The following is a 24,002-nucleotide window of genomic DNA, read 5'->3' as shown; positions in this document are numbered from 1 at the left end:
CCAGGATGGAATGCCATCCTCAGGCTTAAAAGAGCTCCCCACATCTGACCTATAACTTAATGTTTGCAAGGTAAGGGGAATAAAGCTTGACTGTTGATATTTTGCTCTTGTTGAACTTGATTGATCCACACCCGCCACCCCCCCAAAAAAAGAAAATCAAGGGACAAATCCAAGCACACTAGACTGAAGCTTACCTTTCTGCCAAGCTAGTGAGGGCAAGCAATGTACCTAGCAGAACATTGTTTTCTCTAGATCCAAGTAAGTTGATCAGAGTCTGCAAAAATAAAACGTTAGACAATTAAAAGACAGACAAAATGCCCGTTAGTAACAAACAGTACTTTAAAGAAAAGAAAGATGCAGCTTACTTATCACATTTTTAGATTGTAAGCCTGAGGGACTCTTGATTTGAAAGCTGCTCTGGGCACTGGTGGAGGAAGAGGGGTGCGGGGGGAGCGCACCGCCCTCGGCAGCACGATCCCAGTGGGGTGCCATTGCAGCTGTTCCACCACCCGCCCTGGGCGCCACGCCCCCCCAGGCAGCCACCACGCCTCCAGGATGCGCGCCAGCCACGCCCCCGCCTGCTCTCCACCCCCACCCCGGTGCCAGAGCACGAAGCTCTGTCCCTGACTCTGGGAGCCTTTTTTGGCCAAAGAGCAGGGCAAAAATCCTTTACGTAAATAAATAATAAACCGCTTCTTGTTATCTCTGTCTATCAGGAATAAGTTCTTATCCCTTTTCAGTGTGCTAATAAAACTAAAATGTCAACATGACTGGGGTTTACATTGGCAAATGCCAAGGTTGGGTGTCTGATGATTTAGGAGCCAGGGTCTAGAGGCAGAGAAGGGATGGATAGGAGCCAAGAATTTGAATCTGCATCCTGATAAGGCGCTCTCTTGGTCAATAATAATAATAATAATAATAATAATAATAATAATAATAATTTGTTATTTATACCCCACCCATCTGGCTGGGTTTCCCCAGTCACCCTGGGCTCTAGTCAACCAGCCACTTAACTGATTCACCACTTTCAATGCTGACAACTTAAAATTGTCTAGCAATGATCAGAAGGGATTTTGTGCCATTTTAAGGACACAAAACACAGCCACTAAAAACCCTGATTACGTAGAAGTGATGGTTCACTTACTTTATGTGCTCCGCTGGCTGTTACCCATTCTCTTTGATCTTTAACGGCCGAGAGTTTTTGAAAAATATCTGCAAAGAGAATCAAACAGGAAAGTTTTATCACGGGGTGGGGAGGCAGAGGGGGGGAAGAGGACAGCTTCTAAAAAGCAACTTTCCTTCAAAAGTTAATAGATTCTGCGACATGATTAAAAAAATTACACAGCAAAATAAGTGGAGGTGCCTTGAAATTAAAGAATTGCAATTGTATCCAAACAAGAGCCAGTTTTTAGATCTTATTCGTTGTTGCTTCCTTTTGGACTGCAACAGCTTAGTGCTACATTTCTAGAACATTTTATTTCATATACAGTGGTACCTCGGTTTGCGAACGCAATCTATTCCGCAGAGGCATTCGCTCGCCAAAGACACGCTTCTGCACGTGCGCAAAGCGCCGATAGAGCACTTCTGTGCACATGCTGCGCAGATCGCTTCTGCGCATGCGCAAGCTGCACAGATCGTGTCTGCGCGCATCCGACGCCGCGGAACCCGGATGTAAACACTTCCGGGTCCGCAGCGCTCGTAAACGGAGGTTTTCGTAAGCGGAGGTAGGCGTAAACCGAGGTTCCACTGTACACATCCCCACTTCATCCTAGAAGAAATATAATCAGAAGAGAAGAGATATAACCACAGGAGATATATAACTGATATATAACCAGCACTTACTTACATGTCATGTTGACCAATTTGTCTATATTATGATGCTCTTCTCCATAACAAAGGTAGTCATTTGCTACCGTTTCCATATACTGCAGGTGGGGAGGAAACATTGTAAAATTGTTAGTGGAAATGGATCTAAATTAAAAAGCAAAGTGCATACATGAGACCAGCAGATGGCAAACTTGTACCGCAATTCACTGCAGACAGTTATCAGAAAAAATAAACACACTATTCTGGAAACAGGACAAAGTTACAACAAGAGGGCTTTTTCATGCAAGAAGCTGTGGGGGTCTAGCTATGGTTTCTTGGACATATGTTCTTTAACTGGGAAAGGGCTGCCGCTTGGTGGCTGGGCACACGCTCCACGTGGAAAAGGACCCAGGTTTCATTCCTGGCACTCCCAGGTACGGCTGGGAAAATACACTTCTGTGAAGCAATGGAGAGTTGCTGCTCTCAGTGTAGGCCAAGGGTCGGGGAATCTGTAGTCCTCAAAAAGCTGTTGGACTTTTACTCTCATTAACCACACTTAGTATTGCCAGTGGAGGGTGTTGGTTCCAGTCCAGCAACATCTCTGCATATAGAAAATGTGTCAAGACACCTCTTTTTAATTTGGTCTATACATTTTTTAAAAAACAAACAAACAACAACCTGAGTTGCTTTTTGTTGTGTTTGTTGTTGTTTTTTAAAGCAGTGCTTTGTGGGAGATGTTCGGACGTTGCTTTTATTATTTTCTCCTTTGTATGTGTGTGTGTGTAATCATTTTTATTAGTTTTAAATTACAATAAAATCCTCCTTGTCACAATACCAAATTATAATACAATTAATCATGCCAATTATTCAGATGCCAAATTATATTATATTATTTTGTTGGGCCAGAATGGATGATTTGATCATTTACTTTGCAATCCAAAAACTTGTAAATTCCAATTACACACCAGTCAGAAGAACAAAACTTTATACCGCAGCTGCAATTTTAACAACTTCCATTCACATTAACACATCAAATAATGCTGTTATTATTTCTGACCTGTAGTAAACAGCCTTGGTGATTTACAGAAAGGCGCTCTCTCTCTCTCTCTCTCTCTCTCTCTCTCTCTCTCTGTGTGTGTGTGTGTGTGTGTGTGTGTGTGTGTGTGTGTGTGTGTAAAACACCTGCAGAGCCACAGGTTCCCCACCACTGATGTGGACAATATTAAACCAGATGGGCCAATAGCCTGACTCAATATAAGGAAACCACCATGAACAGGCAGGCTGGGGGTGGCCCCCAAGTTCTTCTACGGCAGTCAGCATCATCCCCAAAGCTATGTATCCTATTATGGTCCATAAAGAAAAAGCTCCTGCTAGAAGCTACATCATGCGGTTTTGCCAAGGCATAAGCACATGGTAGCAGCAGTAGTCAATGCCCCAATTCTGACAAGTGAATCCCACTCCTTGTGTGATTGGTAGCTTCCTCTCAGCCTACGTACATTAAAACTGCAGGTAGCTGTATTGTTCCATTAGAAAAAGTCCAAAAATAATCGTAGGTAATGCATTCTTTCAATGGGATCAAACCAAAACGTTACGAAAGTAGTGGGCAAGCTTTCATATTCAACAGAACTCTTCTTCAGGCTGGATGCGGGATATGATGCATAAATAAAAGGGCACAGGGCTCTCATTCACTCATAACCTGCTCACTACAGTGGTACCTCAAACTTACGAACAACTTGGCAACCGAAATTTTCGACTTACGATTGGGGCAAATGGCCACACGCTTACGAATTTCTCGACATCCGAATGGAAACCGCGGCGGTTTTTTCGACTTACGAATTTTTAGATGGGGTTGCTTCGACTTACGATTTTTTCCGTTTCCAATGCATTCCTATGGGAAATCACGTTTCCAATGGTGCTTTTCGACTTAATGAATTTTTCGACCTACGAAGGTGCCTTCGAAACGGATTAAATTCGTAAGTCGAGGCACCACTGTATTTCTGACTGGTCCTGGTAAAGATAGTACCCTGCTGTTTCTTATGTACACTGCACTGTTAATAATAATAATAATAATAATAATAATAATAATAATAATAATAATAATAATAATTTATTAATTATACCCCGCCCATCTGGCTGAGTCTCCCCAGCCACTCTGGGCGGCTCCCAAATGAATATTAAAACAATACAGCATTAAATATTAAAAAGCTTCCCCAAACAGGGCTGCCTTCAGATGTCTTTTAAAATTAGGATAACTGCTTATTTCCTTGACATCTGATGGAAGGGCATTCCACAGGGCGGGTGCTGCTACCGAGAAGGCCCTCTGCCTGGTTCCCTGTAACCTCACTTCTCACAACGAGGGAACCGCCAGAAGGCCCTCGGTGCTGGACCTCAGTGTCCGGGCTGAACGGTGGGGGTGGAGACGCTCCTTCAGGTATACAGGACCAAGGCCATTTAGGGCTTTAAAGGTCAGCACCAACACTTTGAATTGTGCTCGGAAACGTACTAGGAGCCAGTGTAGATCTCTCAGGACCGGTGTTATGTGGTCCCTGTTATTAACATGAGAATATATATATAGGCATGTTCATTTTTTAAAGGCATTTATTTAGCGAAACCCACAAGCAGCACCGAAGCAGAATTGTGCTGACTGGACCCTGCTCAAAATGAAATACTTTGTTAGTTGTGTGCATTTTCTCATTCTGGCCATAAGAGGTCCAATTTGACAAGCCAGATGGCCCCGCTGAGCAGATTATAATCCTGATCTCTCACTGAGGCATCCGCCCTTTTCACAGAAGCCAGCCGATTCAGAGTCTAATCAAATGACACAGGACGGTCACTTCTGCAATTCAGTCAAGCTGCAACTAACATTGCTTTGTGATTCCTTGGAAATGGAAAAAATATCCCATGTGTTTAGTGTTTATAGTTTCACCTCCAAGAGGGAAAGCTGTTTTGCAATAACTTCCGTCCTTACCTTGGCGAACTTAAGTTAACGGGCAACAAAACACCGTGAAAGGCAGAGATGGTTACCTGTGCTAAGGCGTCGATCCCACCCAGGTTGTGGAGTGCTTCCTATACAAGAGGGGAGGGAAAAGCAAAGCAAGTACAGTATGTCAAACTTCCAGAAGATTCCTAGCAGCCTATTCCCAATCAACTACCACTGTTAAATTCAAAGTCCCCTTGATTCAGTATGGCAGAAGTTATGCTTACGATTGCAGTGTCTCAGTAATTCAACTGGTAGGTAAAAAGGATAAAAGTAATGGTCCCCTGGATGGTTAAGTCCAGTCAAAGGCGATTGGGGATATGGCGCTCATCTCGCTTTCAGGCCAAGGGAGCCGGCATTAGTCCACATACAGCTTTCCGGGTCATGTGGCCAGCATGACTAAACCGCTTCTGGCGCAACGGAACACCGTGACAGAAACCAGAGCGCATGGAAACGCCGTTTACCTTCCCGCCACAGTGGTACCTATTTATCTACTTGCACTGGCATGCTTTTGAGTTGCTAGGTTGGCAGGAGCTGGGACAGAGCAATGGGATCTCACCTCGTCGCGGGGATTTGAACCGCCGACCTTCTGATCGGCAAGCCCTAGGCTCTGTGGTTTAACCGACAGCGCCACCCGTGTCCCTGTGTATTGGGATAGTTATACATAATTCCGCGTTCAATACTGTTTGCACCTGAAAAGGTTTTGGGGCAGACAGATCACCTCCTTCCCAATCAGTGCATGTCCTGTCACTTTCTCCTGCTATGCTGCAACTTTTTAGGCCACAAATGTTGTGGTTTATTTTTTGTCCCACTTTTGTTGCAAGAGTACCCCCTCCAGATGGCGATAATGCAGAACAGCTAAAAAAGTGGACTGATTTGTGGACAAATCCATCATTAATCCACTATAATTGCACATTGCAGGATAAAGGTAAAGGGGCCCCTGACCATCAGGTCCAGTCGTGTCCGACTCTGGGGTTGCGGCGCTCATCTCGCTCTATAGGCCAAGGGAGCTGGCATTTGTCCGCCGACAGCTTCCGGGTCATGTGGCCAGCATGACAAAGCCGCTTCTGGCGAACCAGAGCAGCGCACGGAAGTGCCGTTTACCTTCCCGCCGGAGCGGTCCCTATTTATCTACTTGCACTTTGGTGTGCTTTCGAACTGCTAGGTGGGCAGGAGCTGGGACCGAGCAACAGGAGCTCACCCCATTGCAGGGATTTGAACCGCCGACGTTCTGATCTAGCCCTAGACTCTGTGGTTTAGCCCACAGCACCACCTGGGTCCCTACGTTGCAGGATATACCCACACAAAACACAAAACCCAGTCTGGAGGTGGCTCTAAGATAGGGGGCTGCTAACTATATTTGGCAAATGTTGTTTGGAAAGTTGCTAGTACAGCATCAGCTGACCAAACCTACTAAATGATTGCTGTACTAATATCTAAGCAGCCACTTTTAGCATCATGTTCCTATTTTATGTTTCAAGGAGGTGACCATGGGCAAACTAACCTGATAGCATTGGTCTCTCATTAATAATCTTATGCAAATTAAAACTCTCAGAAAGTGGATGGATGATGCTCGGTTTGCCCACTCCCTGCAACAAACAGGTAAAAAGAATGCATTAATAAGTTGGTCCAATTAAGCTACTTCTGCAAGCAAACACAAGATTGAAAATCTAAAGGTTCCAATTGGCAGGCAAGAGATTGCATTTTTATGGAGTGCACAATTAGCCATTTGAACCTCAACTTTTTCAGTCTGAATCTAGCACACCTAATTTGTTTCCGATGCTAATCTTTAGACTACAGTGTAACTCCACTAATTTCAACAGAGGGTGTGTATTTAAGTGCCTTCCCAGTTTCAACGTCAACACTTTGAGATTACGAGCCAAGGTAAACTGAAAGTAAAAGCAGACTGTATACAAACTTGCCACTTGTATTTGTATACTGTATATATTATTCATTCAGATTATTTTCCAGTTATGCCAGATGAACTAATAAACGGCTTTATCATTTTCTACAGATGAATATCAGTATGGATGAATGGATACCCATCTAAACACATACAATTTGTGTATATATCCAGCTCTCTCACTCACCGCCTCCCCTCCTCGCTGAAACAGCTATGGTTGATTAGCACAGCAGGTCCGTTCCATGCTGGGAATAAAGCCAAAGGCTAAAAATAATACGATAAAAATAAAGGCTATGCTGCAATGGATGCACGTAGACTCCCAAGAACTGGGTTATTTGGAGGAATCTCTGTGGACCAAAAAACCACCATGTCCAGTGGCTCTTTTCCAGGTTCCCATCAGTTGCCTCTTGGCCAATAACGGGGCTCCAGATTGATTTCTGACACTCGGAGAAAAGTGCTGATTTAAAATCAGTTAATGATAAAACAGTTAGGGGGAAAAGCCATAGTCCAGTGTCAGAGCATCTCTTTTGCACGTGAAAGGTATGAGGTTCAGCAACCCTGTCTGAAATTGTGGAGACGCACTGCCAATCAGTGTAGACCAGATGTGGGTATCTTTTGGCCTTTCAGGGTTTGCTGAATCACAACACCAATCATTCTTGGCCACTGGCCATGCTTCCTTGGACGGATAGGTTGCTGAACTACAACTCCCATGTACAGTTTGGGCCAGTGGCAGAGCTTCATGCTCTGGCACCAGGGGCGGGGCTAGTGCCCATTCTGGGGGCGGCGCGTGCCTCCCGGAGGGGCGGGGCACATGTTCCAGGACTGTGGCGTGCCTCCCGGGGGCGGGGGGCGCCTCCCGGAGGGGCGTAGCACACATTCCGGGGGCGGGGCGGGTGTTTTGGGGCGGGGTGGGCACCCGCGATGGCGCCCCTTGGAGCCCGCCACCCGGGGCAGCTCGCCCCTACCGCCCCTATCTTCCTACGCCCCTGGTTTGGGCTACTCCATCTCCAGAGGAAATTGTACTCCATCTCCAAGGAACACTGTACAAATGGAAAACTTCCAGAAAGAGGTGGACAAAATGATCAAGGAACTGGGGCACCCTTCCTCCTTAAGATAAAATGTTGAAATGTTCTGGGGAGCTAACTTTGGAAGGAGGCTGTGATGGAGTCTCATAAAGTTACACAAGCTGTGAAGGAAAGAGGGTGTTTTTTCTCTCATAACTCAAGATCACCAGCAAAAGTGATTGGCAACAAATTCAGGGCAGACCAAAGAGTACTTCCTCGCACAATATTTATGGATTTTGAAACCACTTGATAGGGTTATGCTGCCCCCATCCCCCAACACGCACACTTAGAGAACTTTAAAATCAGATTAGATCATAGATTAGATCAGATTAGACAGGTCTGTTTGCAGCCACTAGCCATAACAGCTAAATGGCCAAATAAAAAAATTCCTTCAGTAGCACCTTAAAGACCAACTAAGTTTTTATTTTGGTATGAGCTTTCGTGTGCACACGAAAGCTCATACCAAAATAAAAACTTAGTTGGTCTTTAAGGTGCTACTGAAGGAATTTTTTTATTTTGCTTCGACTCAGACCAACACGGCTACCTACCTGTAGCTAAATGGCCAGTTTACCTCTGAACGCCAGTTGCCCGTAGGCTTCAGTGCTGCAAAACTACTGCTTTCCTAACATGCTTCTGAACTTCCCACTATAGGAAACAGGATTCTGAACTAGACAGACCTTCTGATCCAGCAGGGCTCTTATTGTGAGACGATGTTCAGGATCAAGCCCAGAATAGCAAATATGGTACATGATTTCCTGAAGCAATGCTAAAGATACAGGGGGGCGGGGGGTGGCTAGCTGAGTTTTCTGCCCCGGGTGAAGCCTCCAGAGGGGCGCCATCAAGGCTCCCAACCTGTACACAAATGCACATGCGGAGTGTGTGCCAAACTGGGTCTTTGCCCTTGTTATATTAAGCCTAGTTTTGTCCCTGATTGAAGCAGTGAGAGACCTCAGGCCTGAAGACCAAATGTGGCCCTCCAAGTCTCTCTATCAGGCCCTTTGGCGTCTCGCCAGGCCCTTTCCCCAGCCATACTCAGTCTTGGCCCTGCTTTGAAAACTACCTGAGTGTTTTGACTGGGTGGAATGAACTTTGTCATACCTCTGGTTACATTTGCTGCGGGTTGCGTATTTTCAGCTTAAGTACACAGCGGACCCAGAAGTCTTTACTTCCGGGTTCCACCCCGCGCGCATGCACAGAAGCATTCTCAAAAGCGTTCTGCGCGCTTCGCGCATGCACATAAGCGCCGCTCCAGATACGTACTTTTCAGGGTGAGAACAAACCCCGGAACGGATCAAGTATGCATCCAGAGGTACCACTGTATTTGATAAAGTTGTATCCAGCTAAGCCATTCTCAAAAAAGGCCCCTTGAAATCAATGCACCTAAGTTATTCCGCTTCGTTGATTTCAATGGGTTTACTCGGAGTATGACTGAGTTACAGACAAGAAATAAATGATAAATTGCAAGAACTCAGGCCAAAAGAAGATGGATTTCAAAAAAATCTTCACAAGGTTTTATTGATGTGATGCGGAGTTTAAATGGGAATCAATCCCAATGTTGAAGGCAAATAAAGATAAATTCCAGTAAAAATCAGGACAAGGCCCTGTTTCGACTATTCTTCATCAGCTGGAATGACTTCTCATTCTTTGTAATTTGGACATTGCCGCAAACCCGCTTTCAGCGAATGAACAATGACAGACTCCTTCTCCAACAGGAATCCAAATTTATCCATCTCTTCAACACATTACATCCATGGGGCTTGAACAACAGTCTAGACTTCACACCATTTCTATAATCAACTTTGCATTTTGAAACAACATTTAACTTAACTATGACCCTATGCCTTTAAATTGTTTTAACACTTTTCAGTACGCATAGATGTAATACTGTCTCTTTAATTTTGTTATAACCTCATTTCCTCTATCATTTAAGTGCTGCAAACAATTTGAGGTAGCAAGGCAAACATACTTGGTACACTTTGACCTGTGAATCTTTGGTAAGCTACCTCTGTTTATTATAAGTAATATAACTTTAGAAAATTACATGTATTCCTGAAATAAGGATTATTATTTTTTTAAGAGGATTTATTATTTAAAGCACAGACAAGCTTTCTTTGTACATTATAAGCAATTTAACCCCTTATTTAGAAAACAGAATGTAAGTTTGATGTAAGGTCAGTCACTCACAGATATACCAGTTATGTTTATTTAAATATAGTCTCTGTCCTTTATATATGATAAAACTTTATGTTTAGAGAGTTGAATGAATTTTCATTACAAGGAGAATTATTCTAAGATTCATTTTAACTTTCTCCATATTCCAGCTGACAAAGAATAGTCGAAACAGGGCCTTGTCCTGATTTTTACTGGAAATTATCTTTATTTGCCTTCAACATTGGGATTGATTCCCATTTAAACTCCGCATCACATCAATAAAACCTTGTGAAGATTTTTTTGAAATCCATCTTCTTTTGGCCTGAGTTCTTGCAATTTATCGTTTATTTCTGGACTTTCCCAAGAACACCAATTTCCACTGAGTTACAGACAAACCAATGAAATCAGTCTTAAGGAAGTATAAATGTAAGTTTTAATGCATTTGTATTCAATTCAATATTTTTTAAAAAAATTAAAGCTACATCATTTCTGTAACCTGTACAGTATGAATCTATAGGAAAAATACTGTGTATCTCAGACTGACATGGGGTTAATCACACACTAGGGAGGCATGTCTTATAGAGTTGTTTTGTATACTGTAGTTAGTGATAAAAGTTCTTCACACCTTAAATTTCAAGGGCATTTCTTTGAAGCAGAATGCATTGGCTTTCACAAGATGGCATTTTGGATGCGTAAGTTCAGTTGAGTGGAAAAAAAGGAAATCTCTGAAGATTTCTCCGGAGTAGAAGTTGAAAGATTTGTCTCTGGGGCCCGTCTCAATTTCAAAAACAAAGTGCTTGCATTTTCCTCAAATATATTTTAAATGAAGCATACACAAAAGGAAACCAGAAATGCCAGATCATCTGGAGGAATATTGAAAGAACCTTAATGGATGGGCCCATGAAGCAAAATATTTCCTCCAGAATAATCAACAGCAGGGTGAGCATATGGCTGACCACATGCTACCCAGCCAGATTCAAAGTTCTGCTGTTAATTCACAAAGTTCTAAACCAGGCACCCCCAAACTTTGGCCCTCCATATGTTTTGGACTACAATTCCCATCTTCTCTGACCACTGGTCCTGTTAGCTAGGGATCATGGGAGTTGTAGGCCAAAACATCTGGAGGGCCGCAGTTTGGGGATGCCTGTTCTAAACAGTATCTTAAGGATCTTTTCTGATTACTTATGCCCTACCTTGATCACCAAGATCTACTTATGAAGCATTCTTGGTGGTCCCCACTGCTGCTGAGAGTCAGCTGGTCTTCAGAAGGGTCTAAGCCTTTCATGGAGAAGGCCATGATGAACTCATTGCCAATAGAAGTCCAGGGAGAGTCATCCTTGCTTTCTTTTAGACATCTTTGACAAACGGCACTGTTCAGGCAATCTCTTGCAAGCTTTCTATTTTTGGCTGATATGCTATTGACATTTTTACTGAGCTCAATGTTGTGCTGTCAGGTTTTTGCATTGCACACCACCTTGTTATATTTTTTCTATGGAAGCATGGTTTATAACTATTTAAATAAAAAAACATAAAATAAAAACATTACTCCAACTTCAAAACCAGGGCGATGCAGGCAGGGAGGGTGAAGGAGAGACAGGCCAAGACTGTTCTCTGGATCCAGTTAATATACATATACAAATTAGGCAAAGGATACCTGGACAATCAAGCAAGACTCCAGCTACTGGTGTGTAGGGCTGCCATACGTCCGAGTTTTCCTGGACACATCCAGGAATCAGGCTCCCCAAATGGATTTTGCTGAAGCCCAAAATATCCGGCAAAACCCAGACGCATGGCAAAGTAGGTGTTATGTACTGAGCTGAATCCTAGAACAATAGGATTCAGAATCAGCGGGAGCTACCCAATCCAACTCCAGGTGGAAGTGAATCCGCAACCTGATTGGCCTGCTGGAGCAGCCAATCAGGCGGCTGGCAGAAGTGAATCTGCTACCTGATTGGCCTGTAGGAGCAGCCAATCAGGCTGCAGGCAGAAGTCAATCCACAATATAATTGGCCCACAGGTGTAGCCCTGAAGTAGCCAATCACGCAAGGCCCATTGTGTAAATAATGTATATAAGCAGATGGTTTTGGGAAAAGAGCCATTCGTCTTCTCTTCTTCTCCTTGATGAATATGAGCTGAATAAAGAGCATGAAATTCACTCTCGACTCCGAGTATATTTCACTGGCGACGAAGGTGGGATCCTGATGAGCTGACCGCCACCACGCACTGCACCGCAGCACCGCCACCTGCTGCACCGCTGCATTGCACCGTGCATCCAGGCTTCAGCTCCAGGACCCAAGGAACCCAGAATGGCAACTGACAGCAGCTTCTTGCCATTCAAACCAGCATCAGGAGACTGGGAAGGGTACGCCGCCCGTTTCAACTTCCTCCTGCAAGCGAAAGAAGTCTCCAACGATGCCATGAAGAGGGCGACATTCTTCAGCGTCTGTGGAGAGGAGACGTTTGAAATCGCCCGGGCTCTCCTTGCACCTAGAGATGTCGCTACCGTCTCTTACAAAACAATAATGGAACGGCTGAAGGAGCACTTTTCACCACAGCCCTCGGTGGTAGCTTGCCGAAATGCCTTCTACGCAAAGCGGCAAGCCCCGGGGGAAACCATAACTGGGTTTGTGACCTCCCTCCGCCAAGCCGCCCGGTTATGCAACTTCTCAGAGTTGGAGAACATGCTTCGTGACCGCCTCGTCGGTGGCCTGAGGGACGAGATGTTGCAACGACGCCTCTACGCCAAAAAAGACCTCACGTTCCAGATTGCTCTGGAGGAAGCCCTGGCAACCGAAGCCGCCGAGAGGTCAACGCAAGAGGCACGACCGGCCCCGCCATCCCAACCGAGGGTCTACCACGAAGACCTCACCGACGAATCCGAATCTGACAGGGAGGAAGTACACCGAGTACAGCGGCGCACTCAAGCAGCACACACACCACAGCAGCCTCGACGAGAAGGAGGGAACTGTGCAAGCTGCGGGGAGAACCACGAGAGGAGGACCTGTCGTTTCCGCAACGCAGAGTGCAGGCAGTGCAGAAAATTGGGACACATCGCCCGGGTGTGTCGGGCTCGACTCACCCGTCGACAAGCATCAGATGACCGACCCAGGAGCCCCAGGTCACACGGCACCATGCACCAAGGCAACTCGACGGAGATCACGGACTACCAGGTATTCCAGTTGCCCCATCCCAGCACAGAGAAAATTTATATAGAGGTACAGATAGAGGGAGCCCCATGCCGCATGGAGCTGGACACGGGTTCAACTCTATCCATAATCTCGGCCCGAACATTAAGGGAACTGTGCCCTAATGGGGGTCCCAAACTAAGGCCGGCCCCATTCACCCTCCGGGACTTCCAGAAACGTAAGGTCCCTACAATGGGGGTGGGGACCTTCAGGGTGCAATATCGAGGGCGAAAGCAACAATTGGACTTGCTGGTAGTTAAGGGCCCCTACGTTAGCTTACTGGGACTGGCATGGTTTGGACCTCTGGGGCTAGCCGTTACCGGGGTGAACCGTACTAGCTTACAAGTGGACGTGGACGCCATATGCAAAGAGTTTCCAGGGGTTTTCGATGGAGCATTGGGACGATATACAGGACCCCCCATTGCCCTACAGCTAGACCCCGCTGTACGACCCATCAGGCACAAGGCCCGCCGGGTCCCGTTCGCCCTGAAACCCCGCATAGACGAGGAATTGGACCGGCTCGTGGAGCAAGGAGTGCTGGAGCCGGTGCCCAACGCCCCCTGGGAAACTCCAATTGTCACACCCGTCAAGCCTAACGGTTCGGTCCGCATCTGTGCAGACTACAAATGCACCATAAACAAGGCTCTCACGGCCCATGCATACCCAGTGCCAGTGGTCAGCCATGTCCTCGCCACCCTGGCTGGGTCAAAAATCTTTGGCAAACTGGACTTGGCCCAAGCGTATCAACAGTTGCCTGTGGACGAAGCCACAGCAGAGGCTCAGACGATTGTGACGCACAGAGGGGCATTCAGAGTAAAGCGGCTGCAATTTGGCGTTAGCGTGGCACCAGGCATATTCCAGAATCTAATGGACTCTCTCCTTAAAGGGATTCCTGGCGTCACCCCCTTCTTCGATGATGTACTGATCGCCGGGCCCACACCAGAGGAATTTGAGGACCGCCTCCGCTCCGTCCTGCACCGTTTCCAGACGGCGGGCCTCAAGGTGAAGCGGGAAAAGTGTTTACTGGGAGTGCCGCAGGTGGACTTTCTGGGATTTAAGGTGGACGCAGAAGGGGTCCATCCAACCGGTGACAAGGTACGGGCCATTTGTGAGGCCCCAGCGCCCAAGAGCAAGCCCGAACTTCAGTCATTCTTGGGACTATTGAACTTTTACCATGCCTTCCTTCCCCATAAGGCAGCGGTAGCGGAGCCACTACACAGACTCCTAGATAAAAGGGCCCCTTGGGTGTGGGGCCAGCGACAAAGGGCCGCATTCCAGGCAGTCAAGGACTTGCTCGTCTCGAACTCGGTCTTGGCACACTTCGACGAGAGGCTGCCAGTGGTGCTGGCATGCGACGCCTCTCCCTATGGCATCGGCGCTGTCCTGGGACACCAACTCCCGGATGGAAGAGAGGTGCCGGTGGCATACTTCTCCCAGACGCTTGCTGCAGCCGAACGAAACTACTCACAGATTGACAAGGAGGGTCTGGCAATCGTGAAGGGCGTAAAAAAATTCCATGATTTCTTGTACGGGCGGCCCTTTACCATAGTGACTGACCACAAGCCGTTGCTTGGCCTGTTTGCCCCCGAGAAGCAGACCCCCCAAGTGTTGTCTCCACGTGTCCTCAGGTGGTCAATTTTCCTTGCCGGCTACCAGTATGCACTAATCCACCGCCCTGGGAAGGCGATGGGCCACGCAGACGCACTCAGCAGGCTACCACTACCAGAAACAGGCCCCGACCCAGCGCCTGCGCAAGAGGTTATGACCCTGGAGCTGCTTCCCGACCGACCCATTCAGGCACAAGAAGTTGCGCACCATTCCACAAAAGATAGGGTCATCTCCCGGGTCCTGGACTGGGTGTGGCGAGGATGGCCCAGCAGCAGCCCCGGGCCAGAATTCGCTGGCTACACAAACCGCAAACATGAACTGTCGGCCCACAAGGGGTGCCTGTTATGGGGAAGCAGGGTTGTTGTTCCCCAGCCCCTCCGCAAAAGGGTCCTCACAGCCCTACACGAGACACACCCAGGGGTAGTGAGGATGAAGGCCCTTGCCAGGAGTTATGTGTGGTGGCCGGGGATTGACAGAGAGATAGAGGCCTGGGTCCAACACTGCCAGACCTGCCAAGAATCCCGCCCGGATCCCCCAAGGGCCCCAGTCCAGCCCTGGGAGTCCGCCCGACATCCATGGTCACGCTTGCACGTGGACTTCGCTGGCCCCTTCCAGGGAAAAACATTCTTCATAGTGGTGGATTCCTACACCAAATGGCTGGAGGTCGCACTGGTACCGTCCACTTCTACGGCGGCAGCTATCCGGGTACTACGTAAGCTGTTTGCAACCCACGGGCTCCCTGACACCCTCGTCTCGGACAATGGAACCGCATTCACGTCAGAGGAGTTCCAGACCTTCACAGCGCAGAACGCCATCCGCCACATCCGCTCAGCACCATTCCACCCTGCCACCAATGGCCAAGCGGAGCGCATGGTGCGGACCACCAAGGACAGCCTCCGCCGCATAACACAAGGGGACTGGGAATACCGCCTTGCCGCATTTCTTCTAGCACAGCACAGCACCCCAAGCACAACGACGGGCCGGAGCCCAGCTGAACTACTCATGGGCCGGCGCCTTGCAACTAGACTGGACCGACTTCACCCCGACAGAGCTCAGGATGAGGTAGTGGTGGGGAAAGGCAGGAACCCCCGGACATTTGTGGCCCAGGACCCAGTGTATGCAAAGAATTTTGGGGCAGGCCCAGCATGGGTACCCGCCACAGTCACCAAGGTGACCGGTCCCGTGTCGTACGAGGTACTAACGGAAGGGGGGCAATGTTGGCGCCGCCACTGCGACCAGCTACGGCGACGATTCCCAGGAGGAACCCGGGAGGAGAGCGGGACAGAGGGGTCCCAAGGGGACAGCAGGGCAGTGAGGCCTGTAGAGCGAGAGGGGTGGGCAGGGGAAGCAGAAGCAGTAGGCACAGAGGGGCGCCCCGAGGCTGGAAGGACACCGGAACCAGAGTCACAACCTAGTGGTTCAGTGGCGCCAGACCAGACAGCCCCGGCACAGCCAGCAGCCTCGGAACACGAGCCAGAACCAGAACCCCTGACCAAGGAACACCCCAGGCCACAACGCACACGGAGGCGGCCAGCAGACCTTGGGGACTACGAATGCAACTTCCCGGGCAGGACTGGAACTTAGAGGGGAGGGGTGTTATGTACTGAGCTGAATCCTAGAACAATAGGATTCAGAATCAGCGGGAGCTACCCAATCCAACTCCAGGTGGAAGTGAATCCGCAACCTGATTGGCCTGCTGGAGCAGCCAATCAGGCGGCTGGCAGAAGTGAATCTGCTACCTGATTGGCCTGTAGGAGCAGCCAATCAGGCTGCAGGCAGAAGTCAATCCACAATATAATTGGCCCACAGGTGTAGCCCTGAAGTAGCCAATCACGCAAGGCCCATTGTGTAAATAATGTATATAAGCAGATGGTTTTGGGAAAAGAGCCATTCGTCTTCTCTTCTTCTCCTTGATGAATATGAGCTGAATAAAGAGCATGAAATTCACTCTCGACTCCGAGTATATTTCAGTAGGGCAATCTTAAAAATGCTTTTAAATTCCCCAAACAGCCCAAAAACTTATTTTGGGTGGAGATGTTTGGGAATATGACAACCCTACAGATGTATCTTCACATAAGACCACCTTCCCTTTCTTGTACCATAGACACTGATCTGGGTATAGTGCCAAGAGTTCTAAGCAACAGCAGCTACATATTATTAAACAGGCAAATCTGGCAAATCTTTTTATGTTACTGGCATCACAGAGCTATTAATACAGCAGCTTGGTCAACATCATCCACGTCCTCTTGGGCAACCATACTCATAATACCACCCTCAAAACGATACAGGGATATCAATAAAATATGCAATGTGACTTAAGAAAATAACAGAAGATGTCATAGAATAACTGCCATGTGTTAGTTTCCCTGCACTGAATAAGCAGCTAACTGATACATTTTTTATTGTTAACTATACTGTTCTCTTTCAGAAAACAAATATCTGATTATTACAATATTTTGCAGTTTGCCACACGGCTGCAGTCAAACAAAGAAATGCACTGGTATGAAAATATCCACTCTTACTGTAAAAATGAAGTCCTGCTATCAAATATCTACAAACAGTAACAACTTGCAGTGAAATCCTAACCATGTCCTAACTGGATTCCATGGGACTTATTTTCAAGTAAACAGGGTTAGGAGAGCAGCCGTAGGCAGCAACTATATACCCATCTGCCTGTGAGTAAATGAATTCAGTGGGACTTACTTCTGAATAGACAATGTTAGAACTGTACTGTGCTGGCGATCTTACAGTTCTTGACGTAGCTGGGATGAAAAGTCCCAGAATAGGAAATAAGCCATCATCAAAACAGCAATTCAGATTTTAGTGAAAGCCGTGTTAGAAGTATTTCAAAAGGCTACAACTTAGAAAGATAGCAGAACTGTGTATCTAGTCCACCTTTTTCCTCCTGATTTTTAGACTGATTGTAGAATTTCAAGATGCCACCTTTTAACTGGAACACCCCCAAACTAATGCTATTTCTTTTAATGAAAGTCAATAGACTTGCAGTGTTAAGGTCAACTACCACCGGGGAAGTCTAATGTTTTGGGAGAGTGGCAGTCCCTGTTCCAAAGGGAAACCCAACCACACAAAGAGGTGCCTTTCTGATCCCGCTGGGTGCTTTGATACTTATTCCAAAGGTAAAGACATAGTTGATGTTTCTTACCTGCAAATCAGCCGGTTCTTTACCAAAGCTGTAAAGATGTCTTGAAACAGCTTGTGCTGTGGATGTTGACTAAATTTCCTCTCGTTCTTGTAATTCATACTAAGGGGAGAAAAGGCAAATGGGCATTGCACAAGGCACAAATGCTTTTGCTCGCAGTGATGGGATGCCAAGAGATTGTTGTCTGTGCAGGAAACGCATTTTTGACTACAGTGACTTAATGAAAATGACCACAAAGGTTACAATCAATGTACTCCAAACTGGATTCTTGCTCCTGCTTGGACTCAGCACCCAGGGGAAATAATAGGGCAAGTCCCTAAGGTAAAGGGGCCCCTGACCATCAGGTCCAGTCATGTCCGACTCTGGGGTTGCGGCGCTCATCTCGCTCTATAGGCCGAGGGAGCCGGCATTTGTCTGCAGACAGTTTCCGGCTCATGTGGCCAGCATGACAAAGCTGCTTCTGGCGAACCAGAGCAGCGCACGGAAACGCTGTTTACCTTCCCGCTGGAGCGGTACCTATTTATCTACTTGCACTTTGACGTGCTTTCGAACTGCTAGGTTGGCAGGAGCTGGGACCGAACAACGGGAGCTCACTCCATTGCAGGGATTTGAACCGCCGATCACTAGAGCATACTCAATAGTAAAGATTTTATACATATATAGCATAAAAGGATTTGAATTGGATCCAGACAAATGCAATAAACATTGGTTTTCTTTTCTGCACAGTACCTAAAGTGTTCCAGTTCAACAGCTTCAGTTGATTCTTGCCATTGACCTCTACATCTCTCTCCACAAGGGTTGCTGGAGTATTGCTCAGACTTGGTCATGCTATTATTAGAACTTTCAAAGTTAAGGGCTGGCAGCTGCAAATGCAAAGGAGATTTACTATAAGACAAATGATATAAAGTGTTTAGCTGGGTCAGAGGAAAATATGTGATTGTTACTGGGACCTTGGGCAATTTAACCTTTGAATTCAGACAACAAAGAGATAATTTTTAAAAAATAATAATCCAATATATACAGCAGATTTCAAGGCGCCCTGGAAAGCTTGGCTGTCTCTTCTCCATAGCTGTGCACACAGATGGTGAAAAGATGCAGCTGGAGTATTCAGAAGAAAAAGGAATGAAAACATAGCAAGCATTCTCAAAATGGCAGTTGGGTGCACACAAGGCAGAAAGTTCTGAGCAGCAATGGCTGCTTAGTCTTCTTGAATGCTCTCTAAGATGCAGGAAGCTTGTGTCTATACTTTTCAGGGAAATTTTAAAAACCTGGACCAAAAACCGAGGAGAGAGCTCTCTCCTCAAATAGCCTTCCTGGAATAGAAATCACCTGCTCTGCAGAAGTAGACAGAGAACAAAGTGAGCTTATTAAGAGCAGGGAATCAGAGCACAGCCTCCTGAGAATAAGTTGTTTATGTATAGAGCAGGGATGTGGCCCTCTCTTAGACTCCATCTCCCCTCCACCCCAGCAAGCATGGCCAATGGTGAGGGCTGAGAGGACTTGCTGATGACATCTCTCCATAACAGGGTACCAGAGAGAAAAGATTTATTTAAAGGGCACAGGCAGTTTCTTAAAGAAGTACTTTTACTATTGGCATGCTCTACCTCCAGATGTTTTGGACTACAATTCCCATCTTCCCCGACCACTGGTCCTGTTAGCTAGGGATCATGGGAGTTGTAGGCCAAAACATCTGGAGGGCCGCAGTTTGGGGATGCCTGACCGACCTCAACACATAAGCCCCATCTACACCATACATTTAAAGCAGTATCATACCACTTTAAACATTCATGGCTTCCTCCCCCGCTCCCCAGAATCCTGGGAAATGTAGTTCATTAAGGGTGCTAAGAAGGATTAGGAACTCCCTATTGCCCTCTCAGAGCTACAATTCCCAGAGTTCCTTGGGAAGAAACAAAAGAAAACCCAGATGCAATGGAATCCTCCTTTTTAACTCCATGCATTCCTAAAAAGGATCCCCCGCCCTCATGTTTACACACAGCTTGAAAGCTACTGTTCAAAAATTAATTTTGAATATCTGAATATTAAATTTTGAGTCTTTTCAAAATCAAATGAATTTCAATAATAATGAATAAATTAATAATTACAGCCTGCCGTTACAAAATGGCTAATGAAAAATACCTGTTGTTTGCTTGACTGGACATTTAGTAGTGCCAGAAGCCTTTTAAGGTCTGAGTAATCCCTAGGAGAAAACATAAATCAGATGCTTATTAACAACACATTACACTACCTTATTTCATGAGGAAGTAATCTAAATGAAATAATATTGACGTTTATATTTCTACAGCATTGTATCAAGCATTCCACAGTATTGCCTCCGCAGTCTGCTCTACACACCCACAAATTGTATAGGCTTCTTAACCACCAATTGTTTCTGCCAAAGTGAAAAGGTCTTGGTGACCAGAGTAACAGTCACCATGTACACAGAGCGATTCAGATTAAACTATTCTGTCTGGCAGCTGGTGCAGATTCCAGAGAGTCACTGCTGACATTTAGCGAAAAGCACAGTACCCTTGAGGTTTGGTATCAGTTGCCTTGTCTGTGGTCTTCACCTTCTTGTGTTGATCAGGCATTGTATAACATCAAGGCATCAGGATTAACACATCATGCCTCTGAAGAGAAAACAAATGTAAAAATGTTGCTTTTTCACTTGACAAGTGAAGGGCAATACCAGTAGATAACCTGAGTAACTGGAGAAAGAGATATCTACAGGAAAGAAAACAGAGAATACATAATAGGTCCAGAGATTAAATAAATCAAAAGAGCATACCCTTCTACATTTCTCCAATGAAAATAGGGACATCCTATTCCATTAATATTATTAATACCCCACCCATCTAACTGGGTTGCCCCCGGCACTCTGGGCAGCTTCCAACATATATAAAAACATAATAAAACATTAAACATTTTTTTAAAAACCCCTATTCAGGGCTGCCTTCAGATGACTTCTAAAGATTGTGTCTCCTTGGCTCGTGGGTCGCATAACTCCATAACCTCCAACATTTCTCTAATGAAAATAGGGACGTCCTAAAGAAAAGCAGGATATTCCAGGATCAAATCAGAAACCGGGATGGCTTCTGTAAATCTGGGACTGTCCCTGGAAAAGAGGGACACTTGGAGGGTATGAAAGAGCTGTTTTAGCTTCTCTTAAAAGCTGCTGCTTACGAAGTGGGATTCTTCACCTTTGTTGTTTTTAACCACAAATCCACATGCCATATCTCAAATCGCTTTTGAGATACTTCTCACTTTCAAATATGGTTTGTCACACAGCATGTGCATGTCAAGGAGAAAGTGAACTGATGTTCAAGAACTTAATCGCAAAGTTGAGTGGAATGGAGCTTTCAAGATCATGGTCAAAATATGCACAAAGTCTAATTTCTTTGGATTCCATTTCAACAGCTGGGGAAGCAGGAACTAAAAGATGAATGGCCTGTTAGCAACCACCTATTCTATGCTGACTCGTTTCCATGTTTGTTTGTACATTCCAAAATGATAAAAAGTTCTCTTTAAAAAAAAAAAAAGATCAAGGAAGTGCTGACACCTGTTCCTCAAAAGCCTTGATAAATGTACTGACATATATAAGATACTATGATGTACAAATTTAAAAATATGTGCTTTTTCTGGGGGTACTCAAGAGTACACAGTACTGGCACTCCTCCCTCAAAGTAATAATAATAATAATAATAATAATAATAATAATAATAATAATGTATACCCCGCCCTCCCCAGTCAAAACCGGCCTCAGGGCCGCTGAATGTTAAAATGTTAGAAGTGTGGCACTTACTGTAACAACTTTATGGTGTGTACTAGCACCTTTTTTTCAATAAAAGGCACAAATAATAATAATAACAATAGTGTTTCAAGCTAAATATGAGACAGAACAAACCACGCACTGCGTATGTTCCAAAGCTAAATCTGGCACCGAAAAGAGATCCTAGCGGCTCTCCCCCGCCTGCTCTCCGGGGGCCGCTGGGAATTCCCATCCAATCATAAATTATGGGATGGGAAACTCCACAAAACGCTGCGTCCTTCGTTCCTCCCAATCATCCCCCTCCTCACTCTACTCACTTCGCACAGGGAGGGGCGACGCCCTGGATTCCCGATCTCTCTGCCCCTCCCCAGTATGCAGATCCAACGCACCTCTCCGTGTATTATTTTTTAGGATTCTTATTATTATTACAGCATTGCTATTTTTGAATCCGAGCCAAAAAAGACCAACCCCCCCCCCCCGGCTGGACGAGCCAACTGACAAACGCACCAGCCAATGAAAGCGCGCCTCCTGCTAAACGATCGATTCTTTCGACCAATGGCGAGCCGTTGTGAAGGCGGCGGCGCTCCAGGGGAGACGGATAACGCCGCTGCTGCTGTTGCCATAGGAACGGGAGAAGCCGCTCGGGGCTCCCAGTCCCGTAGTGGAAAGAAACGACTCTCGCGCTAAATTCTCAGTAGGCGCGGTGACGTCACCGAGCGGCCTTTTTCTGATTGGCTAATGGCGGCCCTACCTCTGCAAGTACCCGGAAGCGGGCAGAAGGGGGAAAGATTACCGTATTCACCCAAAAGGTGGAGAGAAACAGGAGGCTGGCGCCACGTCGCTTGTGGTTTTGTTTGGAAGACAAGACCCAATCCAGAGTCGGAGTGTCTAATTCCATTACGAATTTTTATTGAGCATGTACAGACTGCTGCTTCACATCCAGTCCTCTCCAAGAGGTCTTTAGATAATATTTTTAATTATAATTAAGGACCGCAGTAAAAAAAATAGGGCTGTTTTCTAACCTAACTTATGTAGCAAATTAGATGTACTGATTTGGAAGAGAGGAAAATGAATTTATAGAAAACAGCAGCGACGATACTCATACATGGTACATCTATACTGAAATTTTATTTGCTCCAAATCGTTGAAACAACCAAGTTAAGTGGCCTGTGATTAGCTCTCAAACATATTGAGGAGCTGTAAAGATTATGCTTTGGAATACATGTGGGAAACTTCACCTTCTGAATGACCAGCTTCCAAATATTATACTTTAAATATGGTATGTGTTCCAGTTAGCTATTCTGTCTAAACAAGATGTGCAACTATGCAGATGAGATTCCTGCATTGCAGGGGATTACACTAGATGACCCCCAGGATCCCTTCCAACTCTACATTAGAATTCTATTCTATGGCACTTCATACCACTCCCCAACAGATCCCATGATGTTGCCTTGTTGCGGTTGGAGGCATTTTCTCCTTTTGTGTCGTGCATTTTAAATGGGACTCCCCTTTTTATTTTATTTTGAAGTTGAAGGCACCTGGGGAGCCTTTTCGGAATAAGAGGGGCTCCAAGTAAATGAATTTAACGTACCGTATGTTTCTATAGAAGCACAGGACAGCTCCAAAGCAACATAGCCAAAAGACTTCTCTTCAGGGCCAGTCCACCCATGAGGCAAGGTGATGTATGTCTCAGGCAGCAAATACCACAGGGGCAGATCTGCCCACCGCAGAATGTACTGCCTGCTACTGCAATGTGCTCCTTGGTGGCCAGTGCCACCTCTACAGCGGCCTCTTGGCAAATAGGTAATGCTGCTGATCTCCTCTCATCCTTGTTCCTGATGTAGATCTTCACTCACCTCTTATTCCTTGGTGCACTATTTTGTGATACATCTCAGGTGCCAATTGTATTGGGCTGGCTCTGTTTCTCTTGCTCAATTTCAATAGAGTATAACCTACAGCCAGAATAGAATTGGCAAGACTGAACAGAACCAAATCTTACCACAGAAAGAGCAAAAACATACAATATGGATAAAGCTGCAATATCTAATATTTATCCAGTTATATTGCGAATCTCTAGACCACTGCTCAACTCTGATCAAGCATCTCTTTCTGACCCTTTACATTGTAGTTTTTATTAATTTCTCTTTTTAAAATGTAATGTTTTCCTGTTTCCTTTTTAGCATTCTGCAAAGCCCAATTACTGTACTAACCTTGTCTCCTCTTAATAGGAAGAATCCGTGCATACTGCTATGGCTTCACCCTCAAATGCTGGCATACTTTTGTATGCCAACAAAATTATCTGGGTGCCAGTTACAAATAAGGCAATGGATCTGCTGGAATTCAGGGCAAGATAGAAGGGAAGAACAGCATCATCTTGTCCCA

General features: G+C 45.9%; 1 protein-coding gene across 4 annotated transcripts in view; it reads right to left on the bottom strand.

Moving 5' to 3' along the window:
* The window catches only part of NEK10 (NIMA related kinase 10), a 107,491-nt gene extending 85,227 nt beyond the window's left edge, over window positions 1-22,264 (bottom strand). For 2 of the 4 annotated variants that reach the window (XM_035130104.3, XM_035130103.3), the window contains exons 1-10: window positions 21,938-22,153; window positions 20,381-20,481; window positions 19,991-20,051; window positions 18,584-18,717; window positions 17,858-17,956; window positions 6,288-6,372; window positions 4,831-4,872; window positions 1,847-1,925; window positions 1,145-1,212; window positions 195-274 (exon numbers count right to left, since the gene is read on the bottom strand). In XM_035130104.3, the coding sequence (XP_034985995.2) occupies window positions 195-274; window positions 1,145-1,212; window positions 1,847-1,925; window positions 4,831-4,872; window positions 6,288-6,372; window positions 17,858-17,956; window positions 18,584-18,717; window positions 19,991-20,051; window positions 20,381-20,442 (710 nt within the window). In that variant the 5' untranslated portion in view covers window positions 20,443-20,481; window positions 21,938-22,153. Of the gene's footprint in view, window positions 1-194; window positions 275-1,144; window positions 1,213-1,846; window positions 1,926-4,830; window positions 4,873-6,287; window positions 6,373-17,857; window positions 17,957-18,583; window positions 18,718-19,990; window positions 20,052-20,380; window positions 20,482-21,937 lie in introns of all 4 variants that reach the window. The other 2 variants (XM_060280658.2, XM_088653933.1) reach the window with 2 other exon arrangements.
* Between the last annotated feature and the right edge of the window lie 1,738 nt (window positions 22,265-24,002).

The sequence above is a fragment of the Zootoca vivipara genome, chromosome 11 (assembly GCF_965207765.1).
Source record: "Zootoca vivipara chromosome 11, rZooViv2.hap1.1, whole genome shotgun sequence".
In the NCBI taxonomy this organism is placed as follows: domain Eukaryota; kingdom Metazoa; phylum Chordata; class Lepidosauria; order Squamata; family Lacertidae; genus Zootoca; species Zootoca vivipara.
The sequence above is the reverse complement of the archived record's forward strand: the minus strand, read 5'-3'. Positions and strand labels throughout refer to the sequence as shown.